This window comes from Pseudovirgaria hyperparasitica, assembly GCF_010093815.1.
Source record: "Pseudovirgaria hyperparasitica strain CBS 121739 unplaced genomic scaffold EJ05scaffold_10, whole genome shotgun sequence".
Taxonomy (NCBI): Eukaryota; Fungi; Ascomycota; class Dothideomycetes; order Acrospermales; family Acrospermaceae; genus Pseudovirgaria; species Pseudovirgaria hyperparasitica.
The window spans coordinates 1,287,488-1,309,004 of NW_022985558.1; the positions used below are offsets into that span (position 1 = coordinate 1,287,488).

Sequence of the window (21,517 nt, forward strand, 5' to 3'; positions counted from 1 at the left end):
ATTACATGTGTCGGGCAGTGAGCTTTACGCCTCACTTAATATGTCATTCACAGTGATTGATAGTCAACTACTTGCAGGTTTATGCAAGATATTGAGCCTCAGGAGTCTCAATATCTGCCAGCATGTCTTCTTCACAAGTGACTCTTATAATATGTGCCTAGATGCAATATGGAATGCGTGGTACCCTATAATATCAACTAATATATGCTATTCCGAACATCTTCCAGGTCACTTGTGAAACAATTCAAATCCTCAGCGGCTGATCTATCAAGATCAACCTTACTCCTTACTTTGTGAACAAAGGTCAGATCAACAGCAGCCACAGACACGGCATACTTGCTGCAGTCATAGACTGATGTCGTCTCCGACCTCCCAGTGAAAGTGTGAGCTAGACACTTATTAATATTGATTCTAGGAATGTCAAGACTAGACATGGCGTCACTACGAGCAGCACTACGAACGACAAAGGATGCATGACAACACAGATTTGATCTTAAACTATAAGAGCCGAATTATGCGTCACTTCGCTAAGTCCATACAGACCCCTTTCGGGCTTGCCAAACCAAACGTGGGAGCCAACTTGCAGTCAAGATGCTGTGTACATACCGGTACAAGCCATTCAGCCTCACCTACCGAGCGTGCAGAGTAGCTTGTTGATCTGTCAGAACTTGTTTGTCTTCTTCTCGGTTATAGACGTGCATCGCGCTGTTGGCTTTCAGTGTCTATGATACTTTCATATGGTCTTGCCCAAACGATCGTATGGTGAAGACTTTGTCTTGCGTATATGTCTTTGTTGTTGTATCTCTGAGTATGAAATGCGCGCTATTCTCTTCACATCGTCATATCCAGAAGTCTATCAATCATACTCTATCGTCTATTTCTCTTTCTCTTCTTCCGCTCCCTTCTCTATCGAATCCCGCGCAGTCTATCGAATGCCTAGCAAACGAACACGCCCTTGATTACGCGACTGATCTCAGTTCTGACCCTTATCAGCACATGCCACCCTTCATGACTGTTCGTCTTTCCATTCTCTGCCTCCCCTATCCATGTCATAAATATGATATGACTAACGCCACTTTTCTTTCTTGAACCACTTGACCACGCTGTCGTCTCGATCTGCTCTAGAATGAAATTGCTCTTGGTCTTGTCCCATAAACTCCTGAAACCCTAAAACAATCCCCAAGTCTTCTTATGTAGTCCTTGAGTATCCTAAACGCCACCTTCTCTCCCATTTTGCTCTTTTCTACCATTCATCTTCATATTATATCTGGATCTTTCTATCGCTCCTGGAAAGTCGTGCTTCCAGGATTATTTTGCGAGTATGCTGGACACATCGTACTGTCCTTTCTTTATCGTTTGAGCTCCTTCGTCTGCTTAGATGCTGTAAGAGTGAATGCGGCTGTGAATGTAAGACAAGTCATGAACATAGTAAGCTGGTGATGGTTTGAATACCTTGTGCACAGGGTAGAAAGTAGAAACTATGGCTCTTTGACGACTCTTTGCGTTATCCTTCGATAAACCGCTCTTTGAGTGTCTGTGCCATTCAAAGCCCCTTGTGAACGGTGTATCGTGAAACATTTCATCACTGGATCATGTCGCTGATTTTTTGGTTGATGGCCGGCTGTTGTCCTTCTAGATTCAGTGTACTATGTTCTTTTTACACCCCGTAGAGGTGATTCCAACAGATAACCACCTTTTCAAATTCTTGGCTAACTTCTGTGTCATTAATAGGGACCAGTTTTGGGCTTGTTATCCCCTCGAAACGTGCACTGTATAGCTTCTTGGTTTTGGGAGTCATTGGACCGAACCTCTGATTGGTATGCTGTATCTTTTACTTGATATATCTGCGCAGCTTGAGCGGCACTAGACTCTTTGGTGTATCTGAAACTTGACTGACTTGTGGAACAGTCTCGGCGGAAACTAGGGGCTTATCGAGCATCCTGACAGGAATGATGATCATGGGGATTCTTTATACGTTCTGTTAGCTATCGAGATCACTGTGTGCTAATAGGAAGCAAGATCTCGCGGGCATTGACTTTTATACCGAGTCTGAGTCGCGCATGAGCGTGTAAGAGATCGTAATTGCGCCTTGAAACTCCGAATGCCGGGTTTGTGTGAGGGGTGGGATCGTTCTGCTGAATGTGGTAGGTCTCGTGTTTGAAACCGAACTTTCTCATTTCCCTATGTCTGGTGGCTTATACACAGCCCGTCAGTCAAAAGCTATGGCTATCGGGTGGAGAGCTGTTCTCTTATTGGTTGCTCACCTCTTTTCGACGTGTACGGAACTCCAAATTCGCATCCAGTCCCGTCTGATAGATATATTCGACATACGATGTGCTACCATTCAAGGTGGCTGTGTGTGTTAGATAGCGTCAGTAACGGTATGTTGACCCCTTTGAGAGTACGTTTCTCCTTGTCTCTGCATTTTCTGACGATTCCACTGTGTCGCTTATTCGCTGGAAGTCTTACTAGGTAGTGGGCATTTGTGATAGAGTGCTAGTAGATGTCAGTACCTCGCTGTTAGTTAGTTACAAAAACAGATAGTATAGATTAGTTAATCGCGAGAGTGACCGATCGGCATTGTTTCTTCGGAGCTTAATGTAACTGTGTATATTGGTATCTGATGTTCTCTCTTATGTATTCAGTCTCCCGTTTTCTTTGAAATCATGCATTGTGGGCGTCCATCACTGTTGTGGCGATGGTAGAGAAGGAGCAGGAGAAGTTGGTGGCTTCGGGGTACCCGTGGAGTCGTACACTCCACGGCCCATGTTGGCGGTGAGCTCTTCTCTCGCTTTCATTATGTGGCCTGATGGGTCCGGCGGGTGTGGTATCTGTCTGTTCGTAACTATGTAAGCTTGAGGATGTTAATGCACTGAATCCACATACACACTTCGGTACTGACAGAGCGTTGTGCGAGAATGTCAGCGCGTAGGGGCAAGCAACAATGGCGACTGTGTCTCTTGAAATAACAATGAGCAACTTCAAAGCTCTGTTAGGCTCGATATGGTTCTTACCGTGGTGATAACGTACGTGTTGATGAAGTTGCTTGTTGCGAGTGGCGGGTTAGTACAGGAATGCTGGTCAGGGTTGTGTCAGTGGAATGCCATGGCAAGGGCAGGTGCAAACTTCTAGGTCGTGGTATATTACACCATTATTTCCAACTATCTTCGCCTTCGGGCATTTGGTCAATTCGTAACACTACAGAGAAGATTAGCATGGCCCCTGCACTAAGGATGACACGCTTAATCAAAGAGAGTAACACATTTTTTTGGCATTTTTGTTGCAAGTTCGACTTTGCGAAGGAGCAGAAGACTTTTTCGTTCATTAGTTCATGGATTATGATTCTTTTTACACTAGTGGGTGAGTTCCAGTTGTGGGGAAGGAGTGTTTGCCTCAGGTTGGGGGTTTAGGTGTTTGTCTTCATCAGACTAACGTCTAAACCGCACAATATGTATTCTCTAAATTGGAGCTTCTTCGCCTTTGGGCACTTGGTCAATTTGAAACACTACAGAGAAGATTAGCATGGCCCCTGCACTAAGGATGACACGCTTAATCAAAGAGAGTAACACATTTTTTTGGCATTTCTGGCCGACAGTTCGACTCTGACGAAGTACAGGTGGATCCTCTTGTATCTTTTGAAAGCATTCAACACTTTAGAAGGGCTCCTACAGTGCTTTCCCAGCAGTTTCTTTGACTATCTATCATTTCACATGTCTGAATAAACGTTCATCACATTGTGTCTTGGCCTGTTCATGACTGTACCGACGCGTAATCATCGTCATAGGTTAAAGTAGAATATTCAACGGAGACAACCTTGCAGTGTCTCATCTAGAGCTCTTTGTCCTCCGGAGTCACCTCCACATGCTACAAACCTAATAACTGCCCTCCATTCGCACATCTTCCATGACGATGAACTGGAGCCAGTCTATAGGATAGTTCCGTAGAAATATATGCCCATGGGCACGAGGCAGAAGCGTGAAGTTCTCCACGATCACATCACATCGAATGCACCTCCATATTTATCTGACTAGGTCTATCTACTTAATAAAAAATCCAATTTTGACACAGTCCATCTGTCTGAGCATCCTCCGCGCCGCTTGGCCCATATTTGCAGTCCCAAGAACTGTAGATATTCGCTGATTGACTTCCAGCGCCTCAAAGATCTGTTCCAGTTCTTCACTTACAGCGCAGAGACTGTCCCATGCCCTTCCTAATGCAACGCACTAGGCCACATCAAGCAGAATAACAATTGCCAGCGACACGAGACAGCATTCACGCGACTTTTGGAGCCTGTGCTCGATTCTATTTCCTCTATCTTGGCTTTCTCTTCCTTCTAATCCTTCCCACACACTCACACACCAAGCTACTATCTTGATTTTCTTCGTACAGCCCTGAAAGCTCTCTTATGAGACATCTTAGTGCCGTTATCATTCCTGACACTCCCGCTGAAAGCTTCGCCTGTCAGAACACCGCAGTCTACCGGAAATCGAGAGATCCAGCATATCTAGGATCCCCATCACAACCCCAACCAGTACTCCATAACATACCAAAGCCCTTGACAGACTTGCTACGGAGGCGAATGAAGAACACAAGAAAGAATACTTCTTCCAGGTATGAGCCGCTCCTTGAATCCCTGAATAACCTCTTTAACCTGAGACAGATCTTAGGCACCTTCAACGAGATGGATAATAGCTTTGGAGAGCAGGTGAGTGTCAAAGATATCTAACCTTAAAGCCCTTCGCTGATACTAATATTGTACAAAGCAGCCTGAGGCTTTCTGGTATAACTCTAACAACGACGATCCTTCCAATGTAAGGTGATCCTTTCTGCCCATAGCTACTACTGACTCCTATCCAGACAATGAACATCAACGACGAGAACAATCGTCACATTTCACCTCCGCAAGGCCAAGTTCCTACCGCGGCCGCAGATGTAACGTCGTTCGACATGGAAGATGATTTTGATTACAGTCAATGGATGAACTTTGATGACTACGACAATGTCGATACAGGAGGTGTTCCTCTGGCGGGGCATAGCAGTCCTAGGCAAGGTATCTAACTTTGCAACCGAATAACATTAGGTATACAAAGACTAATTGAGGCTTAGATCTTGCTGATCACGGCATGATTGATCTAGACGGCATGAGCTTCACTGGCATGGACCCAGTCTTGGAGACAGGGGCCAGATCTACCTCCCAGAATACACCCGGCGATATCGGATACATCGACTATGACAGAGAGCAGCCTGGGATAGACGAGTTCCAACTTCCAGATTATAACATCCAGAGTGCTCCAAGCAGCTCTACTCTACCACCTGCTGTCCCTGATGTCAATAAGAGCCTTGAAACTGCCGATCAGACAGTCCCTCAGCCGAATAGCACACAGAACGTACGGAACAAAGCTACAGCTGGCGGACAGAAATCTCTAAAACCGATGTCCAAGGAGGCGATGTTGTCTCTCTTGGAATCTGACGAAGCAGCCAAGCGTACTGCAGAGCGTCGTCGTATAGCTGCCTTGAATGTTCAGAATCCCGCACCTCTCCCACATGGTCGAGGCAACACGACGGCTCAGAGCCAATCCCACACTGCCTTCGGAATACCAAATCCTGCTCTTCAGAGACCCTTCGCAGGACATGAGAGCCTTGGTGGCATGCCATTACAGACTGAACAGCAATATATGCCGTTCCCCAGCAACAGACAGACATTCCAAGGACCAAATCAGCCAGCTCACACAGTCGTTGGCACGCAGAGAATGCCTACTGCTAACTTTGGTCAACAAGCAACAGCAAACCTACAGCTGCTCCCTGAAAACATTCTTCAGATACAACAAGCGATGGGTGCAATCCCAACTCCGGACATGCCACCACGCCATAACATCGCAGAAGAATGGATGCAGTTCACTGTGCGTAGAAACCACGAGATTGAGATAGGCAACGTCCTCATAAGGCAAATCAAATGCCTCCACCGGATTCAGAGCAGAAGACCAAACGAGTCTTCATATGCCGAGATCGAGAGCCTGCTGAGCGGTGCCCCTGGCCCCGATGGCAGACCCCAAGATATCCTCAGAGAAGAGCAGCAAGACTTCAGCTTCTTCGACAAATACGACAGCGTATCGACGCAGATCACGAACCTACTCGAGAAACTGGAGTCCGCACACCCGCTCAACGCCCATGAGACAGAGCAATGGATAAACGTCTACAAGCACTACCATGACCGCCTCAGCATGTTTTTGAACGCCATCAGACTGAACCACAAGCGCAGGCTGCTCCTGCAACACGTCCGCGCTGACACAAGGGCGCGTTTGGGCAATCTCCTCGCAGCACGTGGCCAGGCGCAGCAGCAGCAGCAGCAGATGCAGCCATTCCCCTTCCCAGACCCCACCAGCTTTGGGTACCTGCCCGGGAACAACCAAGATCTGCCCTCGCAGCGCTTCCCAAACCCGGCCTCCCAGATGGGCCCGACGCAGGTCTCCCCTCCCGCGCGCTCCGGCGCTCCTGCTCCGTTTCCGAGCCGTGGTAGCCACCGCCGTCGGTCAAGCACCGGCGTGCCGACTGAGCGCTCCGTTCGGAGCCGTTTGTTTGGCTTGGAGCCGGGGGAGCGGGTGCAGAGGGGTCGTGGTATTGTGCCTCCGGTGGAGGAGCAGCTCCGCAACCATCGTGCGCGTGTAGCGAGATGGAGAAGGTCGAGGGGTGGGAGTACAGCGGAGGAGTAAGGGGGGAGGAGAGATAGGGGATGGGCCTTGCCTAAAGGTGTGGGGAATGGGGAGGGGAGGAGGGGGTTTTGCATTCGTCTCGGGTTAAAGAGATGTGTATTTTCATTCATAGTAGACACCAATGCACGTTATCATGGATTTCACATGTCGTTTATCTTGCACTCGGAGTAGAACCAAGTGGATTCGCCGCGCTAGAGAAGCCATTGTTCGCCTATGATTCTAGCAATCACGAAGTTCTACTAGAAATGAGGCTTATGATTCTAGTAGAATAATGCCGTTAAGTAGACCAAACCTCTCTAAAGACATCTATATAGCGATATAGAGTAGTACTAATAGCGACTTAAATTCATAGTCGAGCTTGATTTCTAGATATCCAAACCAATATATTACGATTTCTTGCGCTATATAGCTTATGAAAACAAGACTTAAGTATACTATACTATAATAAGCCTTCTTGAAGAAGTAGGTTTAGCTATAGAGAATAGAGATAATACCTATTCTAGATAACTTTAGTACTAAATTTTATCTATAACTTAAAATAAACTAAGGTTCTATAAGCTTTATAGTCTATTTACTTAGTATTACTAGTACTATAATAGAATTCTATTAGATTTTAGCTCTTATTCTTTATATATAAACTACTTAGTATAGTAGATAGAGTCCTTCTAAAATCTAAAATCTAATATATCTATAGCTAAGTTTTAAAGATCTACTAACTTAATAGCTCTAGAAATAATTAGATATATATAAATACTAAAGATCTATATTATAGATTATTATAGATATAATATAAATCTCTATAAAAACTAAAGTTCTACTATACTAAAAGTATCTAATATATAATATTATACTATAACTATAGTAGATCTATTATAGTTCTTAACTTACTACTTATAAACTAATCTATATATACCTCTATTATATTATCCCGGGAGCTACGAAGAATACATGTCTAAGGGAGAATATATTATCTCTATTAAAGCTAATAGTTTAGTAATTATATATCTATTAACGAGTATTACTATTCTATAAATAGTAATAGCTCTAAATTATTTAATCTATATATAGCTATAGTAAGTTTCCTCTAGTTAATAGGCCGTAAATCCTATATCTATTAGCGAGTAGCTATATTCTACTAGGTGTAAACCCTCTAAAGTGGTATAGCTAATGAAAGTTATAGTATAATTCTTAGACTAGAAATCTTATAAATCGAATACGTATCTACGATTAGCTCTCTTCCGTTTAGAAAGATATCTCTATTATACTATACTTAATTATAGTTATGGTTTATGTACTATAGTTAGTAGCTCGTTAAGTAGCTACTCATCTACGAGAATCTCTCTTCTACTAAACATAATACCCGTGGAATCTTATACTATACTATAGCTAGGGTGTTACAGCTACAGTAGTAGCATACATTATGTATAATTACTGTAGGTAGTAGCGAACCGGTCGGGTGTATAAATACAACCGACCGGACACGTAGATAGAAAATGGCATACTTTATGACCAATTCAACTTGACGTGTCAATGATCTTGACATAGGGTATATCTATTATAGTTGGTAACTCGCGATTCACATACAGTTCTACGACTACCCGGATTCTTTTCCGGTAGAGACCTATAGAATTTAATAGCTATCTCTATGTCTCTCTATTTCCCCACACCTAAGATCTCTAGAATACTAAACTTAACTAGGGCCATAGTATATTCATTATAGAGAATGGCTCATAAATTATATACCCATTAGCACCTATAGCGATTCTACTACACCTGAAACCCACAAGTCGTTATACCTAGTTAAAACCACAGTATATCTGTTCTACTCAACAGCTTAAAAATAATATACCAATCTCCAAGAACACCATTTCTACCCCTACACACAACGCCAATTTCCTGCTTCCATCTCTCATTTCCAAGGTTCGACCAAGACCAAAGAGCCACAAAACTAGTCGCCAGCAAGCCGAATCACGAATGTAAGCCACTGGCTAGAAAGAATGCACGGTATAAGGTGTGATTACGCACGGCGCCACCGGCGCTACTGATAGATGTAATAGGTAGAGATCGAAGGTGCGCGATTTTATACTCAGCCGTCTCATGTCGAAATCTCGTAAGCAGTACAGCTTGTGGCAGTTCTCGTTGGATAAAGCGAGTCAAAATCCAGGGGGCCGAAGGCGACGCGACGGTTCGGCCGGATCGGGCCCGCGTGTGTGTGGGTAGACAGGCTGGGTTTCAGCGTTTCAGCCCCAGTGGCGCGGGCGCGGCCCTGCGTGCAACATGGATAAATCCATTATTCTATCCATCGCATCTCTCTCATCGCGACGCCGGTGTTCCGAGCTTGACTACCTTCGCAGACTCCAATAATCCATCTATGAATGGCAGTGATGAGCGGTGCCGTTGTCGAGGCTTATCAGTCAGACTGCGGCCGTGACGGTCGTGCGCCGGTGATCGCTGCGACACTAGATCTGCTTTTTTCTGCTTTTGGCCCTCGCGATTTGGATTACTCTGCTATTTTTAATATGAAATGTTGGATGACACATGTTGCTATTGAGACAATTCCCGCATGCTTCACGCTTCACTTCACAAGTGGTTCAGCTTGCTCGCCTGGTGCTGACACGCTGGTGAGGTACACTGCTACCCTGAGTGGGTACTGAAGGGGGACATGCGCAACTCGAGTATGTATATAATATGCCCGTGTCTCTGTCTGGCAGAGAGATATCCTCAAGTCCTCTTGAAATCTTTAATATCTCGGTACAACCTGTGTCTGTTTCGCGTCTTGATTCCTGCTTTATATCCTTCTATACCAACTAATTCCTAATTCACCCAACTCAAAATGGACCAGTTCGACATCGAAGCAGGTCTCGAGTCATATGCAGCGTCCTTCGACCACACTGCCCGAAACGCCGGCCTCAATGACTACACAAAGTTCTTATCGACAAAGCTTGACAGGCTCGTCATGGCATACATCCTAGAAGCATTCCGAGACCTCGGTGTCGATCTGCGATTCTTCGGCTCTGGCGAACGAGTCCCCAACTTCGTAGTTCTTCCCCGATTTCTCAAGATCAGGACGCGTCTATGGGACATCGTTGAGAGCAACGGGCTCATTCGTCGCAGCACTGCTGGGGTGATGGTGCGCACTGCTTCGTCGGCACATGCCCGTCCTTCCTCGGAGCTTCACGAGAAGCTCCTGCGCGAGTATCCAAACTATGCAGCTGAGCTCCGACTCCTTCAACTTACTGGCCCCAAGCTCGCAAAGTGTATGCGAGGACTCGAGGACCCGGAGGAGCTGCTGTTCGGATCGGAAGAGGCGCAGAACATTGTCGAGGCGTTCGAATACAGCTCTCCCCTGGCCAGCACGATGAAGGACCAGCTCGTCACATTCGTTGCAAGCACTCTTCAAAGCTACGACAGTCAATCGACGGCCACTCTGGAGATCCTCGAGATTGGTGCCGAGACTGGCCACTGTACCGATCGTATGTTGGACACTCTCGCCCGCTCTGGCGTCAAGTACCACTACACCTTCAGCGACCCATCGTCGAAGATGCTCGCCAAAGCCCAAGCAAAATACCAGCACACCAACAGCAACATGTTCTTCGAGCACCTACACCTCGACCACGCCATCCCCTCCGACCTCCAGCACAAATACGACATCATCATCGGCACAAACCTCTCGCACGCCATGACCGACCGGACAAGAACCCTCCAGCAAATGCGCAGCATGCTCTCCCCACACGGCTTCACGCTGTGCTCCGAAATCACCACGTCCATCGAGTGGTATGACCTCGTATTCGGACTGCTGGACAGCTGGTGGTGCGGCGCCGGCTACGCGCTGCAGCCCACGCAGTTCTGGATGGAGGCGTTCCGCAACGCCGGATACTACGCCGCAACATTCTCACGTGGACAGTCGCAAGACGCGAACATCGAGCGGCTGCTGATCGGCACGAATTTCCCGCTCAGTGCGTCGCTGGTGCAGGGCTCGCGATGCCCGTCGCCGCGAGGCGGGTTGCCGAGAGTGGATAGCTATATGGATGGCTTGGACAAGAATGCACAGTCGAGCATGGTCGATCTGTACAGGGTGGCTGCGAGGGCGTAGATACTGATACTCGGGGTTATGATTTTGGGGGTTTCTGTTTGCATATGGCTAGTCCACGGCTATCAGGTCCGTATATAGGAGTTCAATGTTTCCATTTGTTACAACAGACGTGTCGTCAGCGACGCATAGATGGAAGAATGGCAATATATTGACAATGTTTGTTTCGCTTCAAAGAATTTATTGTCCGATCTCGTCACGCTTGTAGCAAAGGGTCTGTTCATAGACAGGCTGCGAGCTCTCGTGCAAGAGCATTACAGCGTGTACACAGAGATTTTGAAAGCGACAGACACAGTAGTATTCCTGTTATGTTAGTGACTCATCTGAAGGTGCATCAAAGATATACTAATGTAGTGTCTTTTCAGCTCCTTAGCGCCGATCCGTACTTATACCTTGGACAGGCAGATACGCGCTAACCAAGATCGGACAAGTGGCCAATGAAATCAAGTATTGGAGCATTCATGATGGATGGAAGCACATCCCAACCTCCTCGTTCTTCTTCCATTTCACTCTTTAATATCTCGTCAACAATCACTTTCTTCCACAGAACATTGAGTCCAACCACAGAGCCATTCGATTCTGTCCTGTCTCAGCGTATATACAGCAATGTACTACTATGGAGCGTGACACTCTGACGTAGTCCTTCCTATCTTCACCCCCACCTGAACACGCATTATCTCCGACTCGCAGATCGCGCCGCCAAGTCTCAGGATGCCTTCGTTTGATCTCCTCCAGGATGTCACGGCGATTCTGGCTGCGCTGATACTGCTTCCCTGGACATTCAGCTTTGCCCTTTTCTTCTCGGTCGTTGACGCTTTCTCCTCAGTTCGAACTTCCAGGATCGAACAACAGGCTTCTCCAAACCATGGCACTCCATCCCGTATTTTGCTCTCAGGTGCCGGCAGCCCAGTCGCGCTATCTCTTGCACGCCTCCTCCAAAGCCATGGACATACAGTGATAGGAGTCGACTACGAGACCATCCCCCTTGTCTCGCCTGCCCGCCTCAGCAACGCATACACACGCTTCTACCGCCTCAGTACCCCCCTACGACCTCAAGACCGAAAAACCATATCGAAGGCCGTCCGCTTTGGCAGATTCGGCCGCCTCACGCACCCAGCCGTGCAGACCGCCATGAAAGGCCCCTCGACCGAGGAGCTCTACGCCGCAGACATTGTCGCCGTCATGCAGCACGAGACCCTCGACCTCTGGATCCCTTGCGAACAGACGGGCAGCAGCAGCATTAGCAGTAAATCTGCCCCCTTCAAAAGCCTCCAACGCGCCCGATCCGCTGTACTCGACGCAGGAAAGCGCTGTATATGTCCGACCGACGATATGGCCGCCCTGTCGCGCAGTCCCGTCGCTTTCGCAGACTTTGTAAACGCTCTGCACATGCCTGTGCGCGCGCCCCTGGCCATGCTCATGCACAGCCGCGACGACGTCCACCGCACGCTGGCCAAAGTCCCACCCGCCATGCGCTTCGTTCTCGAGAAAGTTCATCGCGCTGTCGAGCTGCAGCGCACACCAACGAACAGCCCGCTCATGCTCACGCACACTCGCGGTGGCAGCAGCAGCGGCAGCAGCGGTGGGAAAATAACTCCACCGCGACGTCCCAGCTGCGACGCCTCATCCGCAACTGAAATCATCACAGTGTCCATGGACCAGCGCAACGCGGCCTACAACGCGGTCGCCACACTACCCATCTGCGAGCACTCGCCCTGGCTACTGCGGGAGGATTCGCCCGGCCCACGGCTCGTCGCTAGCGCACTCGTGCTCAACGGCCGGGTGCGCGCCTTTGTCGCCTCGCAACCCTCCTTGTCGCACGCCCACCTCCTGACGACGCTTCCGCCCTCCGCGCCGCTGTACCCTAGCATGCTGCACTTCACACAGCAGTTCGCGCGCTACCAGACGCATGCTGGCGCGCTGCATGTCAGTATCACGTTTGCGGCCTGCAGTGTGCCGACGGAGTGCGGCGAGGAGACGAGGGTGATGGTGCTGGGGTGCGATGCGAGTGTGCATGGGAGCATGGCGCTGCTGATGAGCGATGAGTATGCGGGGAAGGCGCTCGCGAGGGTGTATGCAGAGATTGCAGCAACAGCGACAGGGGCGGCGACGGCAGAACAAAATGAGAGGGGCGATGCGATAGTGAGAGTTGGGCGAACGACGACGACGACGGGACTGCGGACGAGTTATGTAAGGATGGTATCGGTGCTCGGGGCGATGGTCATGCAGGCTATGGCCGGCAAGAGGGGCGCTGGGGAAGTTCTTGAGGAGTGTGTAGATGTGGTGAGGGCGATGTTGACAATGCGGGACGAAGGTTTCGAAAGGGCGGACCCCTGGCCATGGTGGTATGTAGTCCATGTGCAAGAGCCGGCTGGGTTGGCGTGGGTTGTGTTTGCGAGGCTCCGGCAGAAGATCCGGATATTTCGGACGATGATCTCGTAGCGGTATATCTGATGATCTGGTGTGGAATTGTACATCGGGTGGTGGTGGTATATGATACATAGCGGCATGCGGAGCACCACGCAGCCGGGACGGGTTGTGTTACAGGGGCTCGAAATATATACAGGGGAAGCCCATTTGAGCACCGCTAATTGTTCTTTCGGATGTCGATATAATCAGGGTCCGTGTCGATGTTCTTGCCTTGCATTGCTGCTGTGAGCTCTTCAAAGGCCTCCTCTCCGAGATGTTCTTTCAAGCGTGGGTCTTCGAGAAAGGCTTTGAGTTGGTCATCGGTCAGGCTATCGAACATGCTCTCGATTGACACGTCTTCCAGGTTGTGATCTTTTATTCTTTGCTCCATTTGCTCTTGGGTCATGATCTCTGTGGGCCGGTGCGCGTCAGCCAGCTTGCTGTCTATGTCCTCGTCTTCATCCCAGTCTTCATCTTCAGCGTCTTCATCTTCATTGCCGTTGAGCAGTTTGGTGAGCTCATCATTTCCCTCCACAGACCCGCTTGCGCTTTTCTCAAGCGCTGTCTGGAGCTTTTTCACCATCTCTTCCTTGCTGAGACCGTCCAAGTCCTCCTCATTATACTCATCTTCGTCTTCACCTCTGTCGAGCTCCACGTCATCATCACCATCATCATCCTCCTCCTCGCCTCTCGAATCCAACAACCCTGGAGTTGGCGGCCCGACATGACCCACACTCTTTAAATCCGCCTCCAGCAAACCCATAATCCTCTCCTTCCCAGGATACTTCTCCGGTAGACTCGCCTGACTGTAGTAAATGATATCCCATGCGGGTTCCGGGATCGCCCTCAATACCCCCGGCACCTCCCTCGCCAGAAGATACGCCTTCCACAACTCCCTCTGCACCACCGCATTCGCCCCTACATACGCTAGCCGCAGCCGCATATTCAATCTCTCCACCCTCACATCCTTCTCATCCGGCACGCCCTCCACACGCACCTTCAACGCCGCCATTGCCGCCCTATGCCGCGCATCCCCCTCCGCCGTCGCAATTCGCGTCCGGATCGGAATCATAGCCTCCTCGGACAACTCGCTGCTCTTGCCCAGCCACTTGCGCTCCATGGCGCGCATCGTCTGTTGGCTCATCTGTTCTTCGGTCTGCGCCTGCTGCCGCTTTTGTCGCAGCTCGTCCCATGACGTGATGCGGTCGATGAGTTGGGGTGCCGTTGATTGGTCCTCGGGCTGCTCGTAGATGTTGATGACTGGCATGTTCATGCGGTCTGGGTATACATCTTCTGGATGTGGGTTGCCCTCGTCGTCGAGGTGTGGTGTTGGTTTCGAGGGGCGTTGGCGCGTGGATGGCCGCAGGCGGATGTGCGCTGCGGGTGTGCTGTGGAGGAGGCGTTTGCATGGTTGATGTGCGGTAGGAAGACGTGATGTTGTGCTTGCGGTGGATTTAGATATGGATATGCGTAAAGACGCCATGACTGTGATTGTGAGATGGAATGCTCTGCATGCTGCAGAAGGATCCGGGGAATGCCAGTGTGTTTTGGAAAAAAGTTGGGAGCTTGGGCCGGAGACTATTTTGTCCCGATACGGAATAGTGCAGTCTTCGCGACCGGGTATATTATACAACATGGCGACGTCTCTACGCATATATCGCGAACATCTCACAAGACGCGCTTCTTTCAGACTTCCAAACCTCAGACCGGCTGAAAGAATGCGGTTTCGTCTGGACAGTCAGCTTCAACAATCAAAGTCAGGGTATACCCAGAGGCTTTCATTCATTGCTCATCTATGACTTTACTGCATCTCCACACGTCCAGTTATATGCCTTCCCCGTATATGCCGCGCCACTGTGACTAGGTACATTCTGCGCACTCCATGTTCTCAACCCCATGTATGGTCTGCTAAGCCTTTGTTATACGTCTCTTTCTGTCCTCGCTCTCGCTTTCCTGTGTGCTTCCGGCCCTATAGATATTCAATTGTCCTCAACGCTGAGAATTGCATGAATGCATGCTCCTTGGAAATGCACTGTTTCATTCTTGGACTGTGTGTGATAGACGACTCCTCTATATCTGTTTTCCAGATACTGTATCTCCTTTTGTGATAATGAATCCGTGCTTCATCCTAAATCCCCTGCTCTCTGTACGTAAATACTGTCGTGCTTTGATTCATTGGTTGGTTTGTATTTGTCTTGCTACATGATACATTTGATGATGAACTATATTATTCTCTTCATTCCCCAGTTTTCTTCCTGCCTCTTTCATATCCTTTACGTTATGTCCATCATCTTCCTCATGACCCTGCGCATACTCTGTGTCTTGTATCTCTTTCCCGCTCATTTGACGCCTTTTCACTGTTCTGCCCTGTGCTCCATCACTTTCGTGCCTTCTGCTTGCTCATAAGTCTTTGAACGTATTGTGTTTCTCTGTGCTCATAAGCCTCTTGAGCATATATTCCCTTGAACTCATCTTTTCACTCCTCTTCACATTTCTCCACTTGACTCCATATCATCAAGACATTCTCTAGACGTCCTTCTCTTATTCTGTCTCATCACTGCTGGTCAGGATCTCGATTCCTCTATACATCCCTGAGTTCTTTCAGCCACGCCATGATCATGCCAGTGTCTGACCAATCTAGACAGCACTGTCTATTCCATATTATCCGCCTATCATATTCCCTTTTCGTTTCCTTTTCTCTCGCGTGATATCTCTCGCGCAGCTTTTACCCGCTGTACAGGCGTTCCCTGTCTCACGTTATGAGCGATACCATGCACGTCTCAATGTTTTTTTGCGCATTTATATCGTATGCTCTTTTCATTCCTTTCGTCATTCATCCTTAGACCTCGTTTCAGAAACTTCGTGTATGGCTGTTCTGTAGGGATTTTTGACGTTATTATCGGACGTATGATCGTTCCGTGCCTTTGTATCTTATGCATATGTCGGTCTTTCGTTGCTCGTCGGAAGAGGAAGTGTCGAGGATGGAAAGTGTGTCTTGAGGAAACTGTAATACTAGGTTTAAGTGAGTTTAGAGGAAGAGGTTCTTTCTTTCTTTCTTTTGAGTCAGGTTTTTTGAGGGTAAGTTCATTGTTGGGGTTGGCTTACTGCGTGATTCTCACTACAATGAATGTATTCTACCGTGTAATGCTTTTTACCGTGTAGTGATTTTACAGTGTAACATTCTACATATGTGATGTTTCTCTGAGTATCAGGTATTTCTTAATGCTGTGTTGTTCAGTGGTGTTTACATGCTTTGCGCGATCCGTTCGTCTTCGTATAATAGCTTGATACCTTGGGACTTCGAAACTGTGCGCATTAGGATTTCGACATTGTGCGTCCCAACCAGAAATGTGCGGAGCTCGGAATTACTTTGCGTTTGTATTCGTTCTGTCATTCATTTGTCTCTGTAGAATGAAATACTGTCGGTGTAGTGCTACGATACAATATGCCTTGGTCGTCTGTCTTTGATTTGTGCTGTTCGTAATGTGTGCATGCTTACTTCTGTTCATGCGTCCGTGTAGAATGAACTGGTCATCCATGCTTATACTTTACTGTTCAGTGCTGTGTAAACGATTTATGTCTTTCTTTCATTCTTCCCTGCAGAACAAGCTGGTGTCAGTGTAAGACTCCGACTCTGTGTACTTCTCCAGATCGTGTTAGTCTACATTATTCTGACATTCCATGGCTTACACTTGGACTGACGGTTTCAGAATGAAACTGGTTCTTATTTTTCAGCTCTTTCATGTTGTATACGCCCCTTCATGTCTTTCATACTTCTCTGAGTCTTTGTGTCTCCTTGTGATTTGTTTGTAGGACTCTTCGTGGTTGTGCAAAGTATCATGTCGTCCCCACAGTGTAAGGTCCTTCCCCAGCATGATCTGATGTATCCGCTGCCGTAAGAGTATAATTAGTGAGTATCCAAAAGTCAACTCATTGTCAGTTCAGTAGCCACCTAGTGTGTTGCTGCATACGTTCTCGTGTTCTGAACGCATCTCAGAAGCGTGAAGTCTGGCTTGTGATTGTGTTGCTCTGGTGCCTGTTCTGACCTGATGTGATGACAGGATGTCAGGGGTAGAACTCACAGTTGGCTGTGAAGATTTGTGAACGATATGTGCGTGGAATGAAGTTGTGTCTTGTTAGTGTAGCGGTGCCTCTGTGTGACAGCAGACGGGAAGACGTGTTGAACACGGTCTAGGACGGAAGATGTGTATGTAAACTGAAGCTTTGTTGTAACACAGTCACAGACGGTACTCGAGACTTTTAGATCCCTTGGAGAGTGTTTTCACAGACTCATGATGAACAACAGGACATTCCTGGCCTCAGATCCATGCACTGGCAGTCAAGAATGAAGCAAATATCGACCGTGAGCTACAACATCAACGCAACGTCCCTGGTTGCTCATTCAAGTCGATGAAAGGGAAGATCACATCATCAGCAAGCCATATCTAGAGTAAATATAATCTCAACTTCGCCGTCGTGCCGCAGTCAGCCTTCATAGATCCCAAAATCTCATCCCGTTCCACCCTCTTCGTACCCAAAATCTCCCCCGAATCCTGCCTTGCAGCCCCAGAACCCACCTCAGGCACACACTTCATCCTCTCTAGCCCCATTTTCCATCCAATCAAGCAGCACAATTCATTTGCCCCCTCAACGCTATTCCTAAAGAGACCAAGTCACGGGATTCTTTGATCCCTGAGGATCCCACAGACTATATAACAGCCCGTCCCGCCGTCCCCATTTCCTCTTTTCTCTTTTCTTCTTTATCCTGTGCAGGGGAGAGTGTGATCCAGTGATAGTAATTTGAGGATCCTTACTTCGATTGTATCGTTGGAAGGTGCCATTGTGCCGCGTCAACCCCACAGCCCACTTCTATTGGTCTTCGTGATCGGTAGGGAATCTTTGGAACCTCTTTTGAGGTCTTTTGACCTCTTGTACTCGCGTTTTCGTGAGACCTTTTTTCCACTCAGTAGTGGCCGTTGTGCTGCTGACAGGGAGGAAATTGGTGGTGGGAGCAGCTTTTGGGCTTGTCTTTGGGAAATATTAAAGGCTTGTGATTTACATTGCTCGTATATAGCTGTATAGTCTGTCAAGTCTTGCCGTGCTAAGACAGTTCCAACTGCGTAACGATTGTGAAGGTGGTGTTCCTGTGGTTGATGCCCGCTTGACGTGTTTTAACGCACAAAACATCACCACCTCACTGCACCGCGGCAACATATCCATTGCATACAATCCCACTCGGTGTTCAGAGCGGCCCAGTTCTGCCTTCAAGTATATACTTGTCAACTTCCAGAAGACTTGAAGCCCAATTGACTTTACAGCGCAGCAGTTCCTCGACTCAAAACAATACATTCCAGGGCGTTCCAAGCTCACACCGCCCACGCCCTCAAATTTACTTCACTGAAGCCGTCAGCATACGAAGTGACCTTCTGAACCTGGTCATCATAGCTTTACTATCAATATACTCTTATTTCATGCTGATGTGTATGCCGCAGAGCGCGTCACAAACTACTTCATGTACATAGTACCACAACACACCGATTCAAAGTACACATCGAACGTTTACCGCTCAATTACGTTACTAACCACAGAGATGTGTCATTCGCTGCTCACTAGATTGCATCCTGAGCTCTGGTACCATACGATGCGCCATCCTCTCCTCCTTTTCTCCTCTCAAGCGGCAGACCAAGCCTGAAATCCTACCCTCACGCCTCATACACATCCAGATCTCTAGCAATCTATAGCCGTTCCCATTCCCATCCCCGCAGGTCTCATATAATCCTTATCTATTCTATATAAGAGAAGAGAACCCTTCCTCGTAAACCTATATCAATCCAGGACAACTAAAATAAAAGCTCACAACTACACAGCGACGACGACGACAATGACGACGATGACGACGACGGAAGACCACAACAATACATATAAATTCCTACACAGAAAATACTGAACGCGAAGAGGGGTACATATACATATATCCCTCTCCCATAGTCCACGTTTCAGCGTCCAACGTTGTCAGAATTACACACAAAGTCCAGTCTGTGGTGCCCACACACCCACACACCCACACACCCACACACCCACACACACATGCCTTCATGCTATCGAAGGCGTATTTCCGGACTCGGGTATTCATACCTATCCTCCTATTCCTCCATTCTCGCTCCATTCAAGACTCCATTCAAGACTCCATTCAAAACTCCATCAATTCATCCCTCCGTCAAACTACACGCTAACTTACATAAGACCCAGACCTCCCAATACCTCCCAGACATCACTCAGCTAGGCTACCACGCAACTCCCAAGCCTCGACACATCCACAGATCCATCACGTCAAATGATGTTGTTCGATCACCTCCGCCACGAGAGGAAGGCAAATAGCTGAGCCAGACTGCGCGTATACCGGATACGAGGCCGAGGCATATACATACATGAACCAAAGTCCTCTATGTGTAGCATAAACAGATGAGGGTCTGTGTTCATATCACCTTCTTTCCCCAGACTCGAGGTGTAGAGTAAAGGGCGAGTAGGGATTTGTTACATGAAGATGGAACTACACATCATGGTGAGTGAGGAATGGTGAGATCTCGGGGATCTCTCTGTCGTGGTAAGAGTGGTAGGCTGACTTGACTGTATGACAGGTTACATTATAGACTATAGGCTAATATATAGTCTAGATCTAGATATACTGTACCTACTTCAGAAACATCCATTCTCGAACTGCGAGACATAAGAGCAGGCATGTCCTCCCCTCCACAAATCCATCGACCAATTCACAGCTCCAATCCACGAATCCCAAATTCAATCCGCGTTCCACACGACGACACGAACATACATAACCTTCTTCAACCCAGCTAAGCCATAAACTCATCTCCTATCCCTCATCAACTCGAGTAGTCGAGTGATCGTCACGTCGAGCATTCAAGTCCCCACCCAACCCGACCCATCCCCATGCCAAAAACAGTGACCAGAAAGAGACCAAAGCTCTCCCACCCCTACCTTGAACAGCTTACGTTGCGTTTGCGTACGTACCCACCAGCTATTGTTGATGTACGCCGCCATGCCATGATGAGGATCGGAATGCTGGACACAGGACTTAGGACTTACGGATGTGGTGGACGTGATGTGATGCGATGCGATGCCGGGCATTTTGGAACGTTTGGCAACACCTTGGCGCGACGACGATGCAGAGACGGGCCCCTTGTGGGTTGGCAGTCTTGGTTCGTGGCTATTGAAGAGGAGGGGGGGAGGGTTTGCAGGACGATAATCAAATGTCGCATACAAAGGCTGGGCATTACGTTGCGACGTCGATGGTCCATCTCGCAAACGGAGGGAGGATTCGAATGGACCTGGTATCACAGAATTTGATGTTACCGCAACACGACCAACACGCGACCGGAATAGCCCATTTAGTCAAGCCGCGGCCGCTCACGACGCAATCCTCAGCGACTCCACGCGCACATAACGCCTCACACTGACGACACACCGCAGGTACTATATATATAAACACACACACACACACATACATCCCATACAGCACAACACAAGAAGCGCCTTTTACGACGCCCGCCCAGCAGTTAGACAAAGGAGGGAGGCTGTTTCAAAAACACAGAAGCCGGTCGCCGCATCCGGCCCCTTGGACGGCCAATGCATATTCTACTAACATACTACTTACTACCTTACCCTTACTTATAACATGCACAATCGCAGACCTACCTTACAAGTCAGCGTCTTGGCATGGTAGCGCGGCATATGTGGGCAAGGCTGGGCAGGGCAGGGCAAGCGAGGACAAGCTTTTTTAGCCAGAAAGTTGGCTTGCATGGTATGTTTTTTTTTTCTTTGAGTATTCATACCGCGCGCGCGCGTGGGAGTGCGTGAATTTGAGAAGGCCAAAGGATTTTCTTCCCGGGGGGGATATGCGTATGTGCGAGTGTGTGATGGACTAGAGTGTGATTGTGGCGTTTTTGAACCGCGGTATGTTAGCGTGTTACAGAGTCTGATGGTCACACCAGATCAGTCAATGCTCTTTGGACGACACACACACTACACACAGAGCACACACACACACACACGCACCCAGATCCGGACATTCTCTGATCCTGTCTTGACTCTTGAGGAGGGCAGACGAGGAGAACGGACGGGCAGCTAAGGGAAATCACCAGGGATGGGAAAAGGGGGGCCAGATGTAGGTCTGTGGGCACCTCGAGGTGGACGGGCGGACTGGTGAGGCGCAGACAGTGAATTGCGGCTCCATTGCGGCGGCTTTGGATCATCCCCGCACCGGACGTGCATGGCAGCATTTGACTGTAGT

General features: G+C 48.4%; 4 protein-coding genes across 4 annotated transcripts; 3 read left to right on the forward strand and 1 right to left on the reverse strand.

The window, feature by feature from the left end:
- Positions 1–4,405: 4,405 nt before the first annotated feature.
- On the forward strand, positions 4,406–6,710 carry EJ05DRAFT_501744 (uncharacterized protein; the record flags this gene model as incomplete). Its single annotated transcript, XM_033747151.1, has 4 exons — positions 4,406–4,705; positions 4,764–4,811; positions 4,858–5,050; positions 5,107–6,710. 4 exons carry the CDS (start codon positions 4,406–4,408, stop codon positions 6,708–6,710), a joined length of 2,145 nt encoding a protein of 714 aa, XP_033599663.1.
- A 2,744-nt stretch (positions 6,711–9,454) lies between these two features.
- On the forward strand, positions 9,455–11,191 carry EJ05DRAFT_59137 (S-adenosyl-L-methionine-dependent methyltransferase). The gene has a single exon (XM_033749784.1). It carries the CDS (start codon positions 9,544–9,546, stop codon positions 10,801–10,803), a length of 1,260 nt encoding a protein of 419 aa, XP_033599664.1. The 5' UTR covers positions 9,455–9,543; the 3' UTR covers positions 10,804–11,191.
- Positions 11,192–11,297: 106 nt separating this feature from the next.
- On the forward strand, positions 11,298–13,432 carry EJ05DRAFT_477429 (uncharacterized protein). Its single transcript, XM_033744251.1, has one exon. It carries the CDS (start codon positions 11,512–11,514, stop codon positions 13,240–13,242), a length of 1,731 nt encoding a protein of 576 aa, XP_033599665.1. The 5' UTR covers positions 11,298–11,511; the 3' UTR covers positions 13,243–13,432.
- Positions 13,315–14,739, reverse strand: EJ05DRAFT_59127 (uncharacterized protein). Its single transcript, XM_033749783.1, has one exon. The coding sequence runs from the start codon at positions 14,690–14,692 to the stop codon at positions 13,388–13,390; it is 1,305 nt and encodes a 434-aa protein (XP_033599666.1). The 5' UTR covers positions 14,693–14,739; the 3' UTR covers positions 13,315–13,387.
- Positions 14,740–21,517: the final 6,778 nt, after the last annotated feature.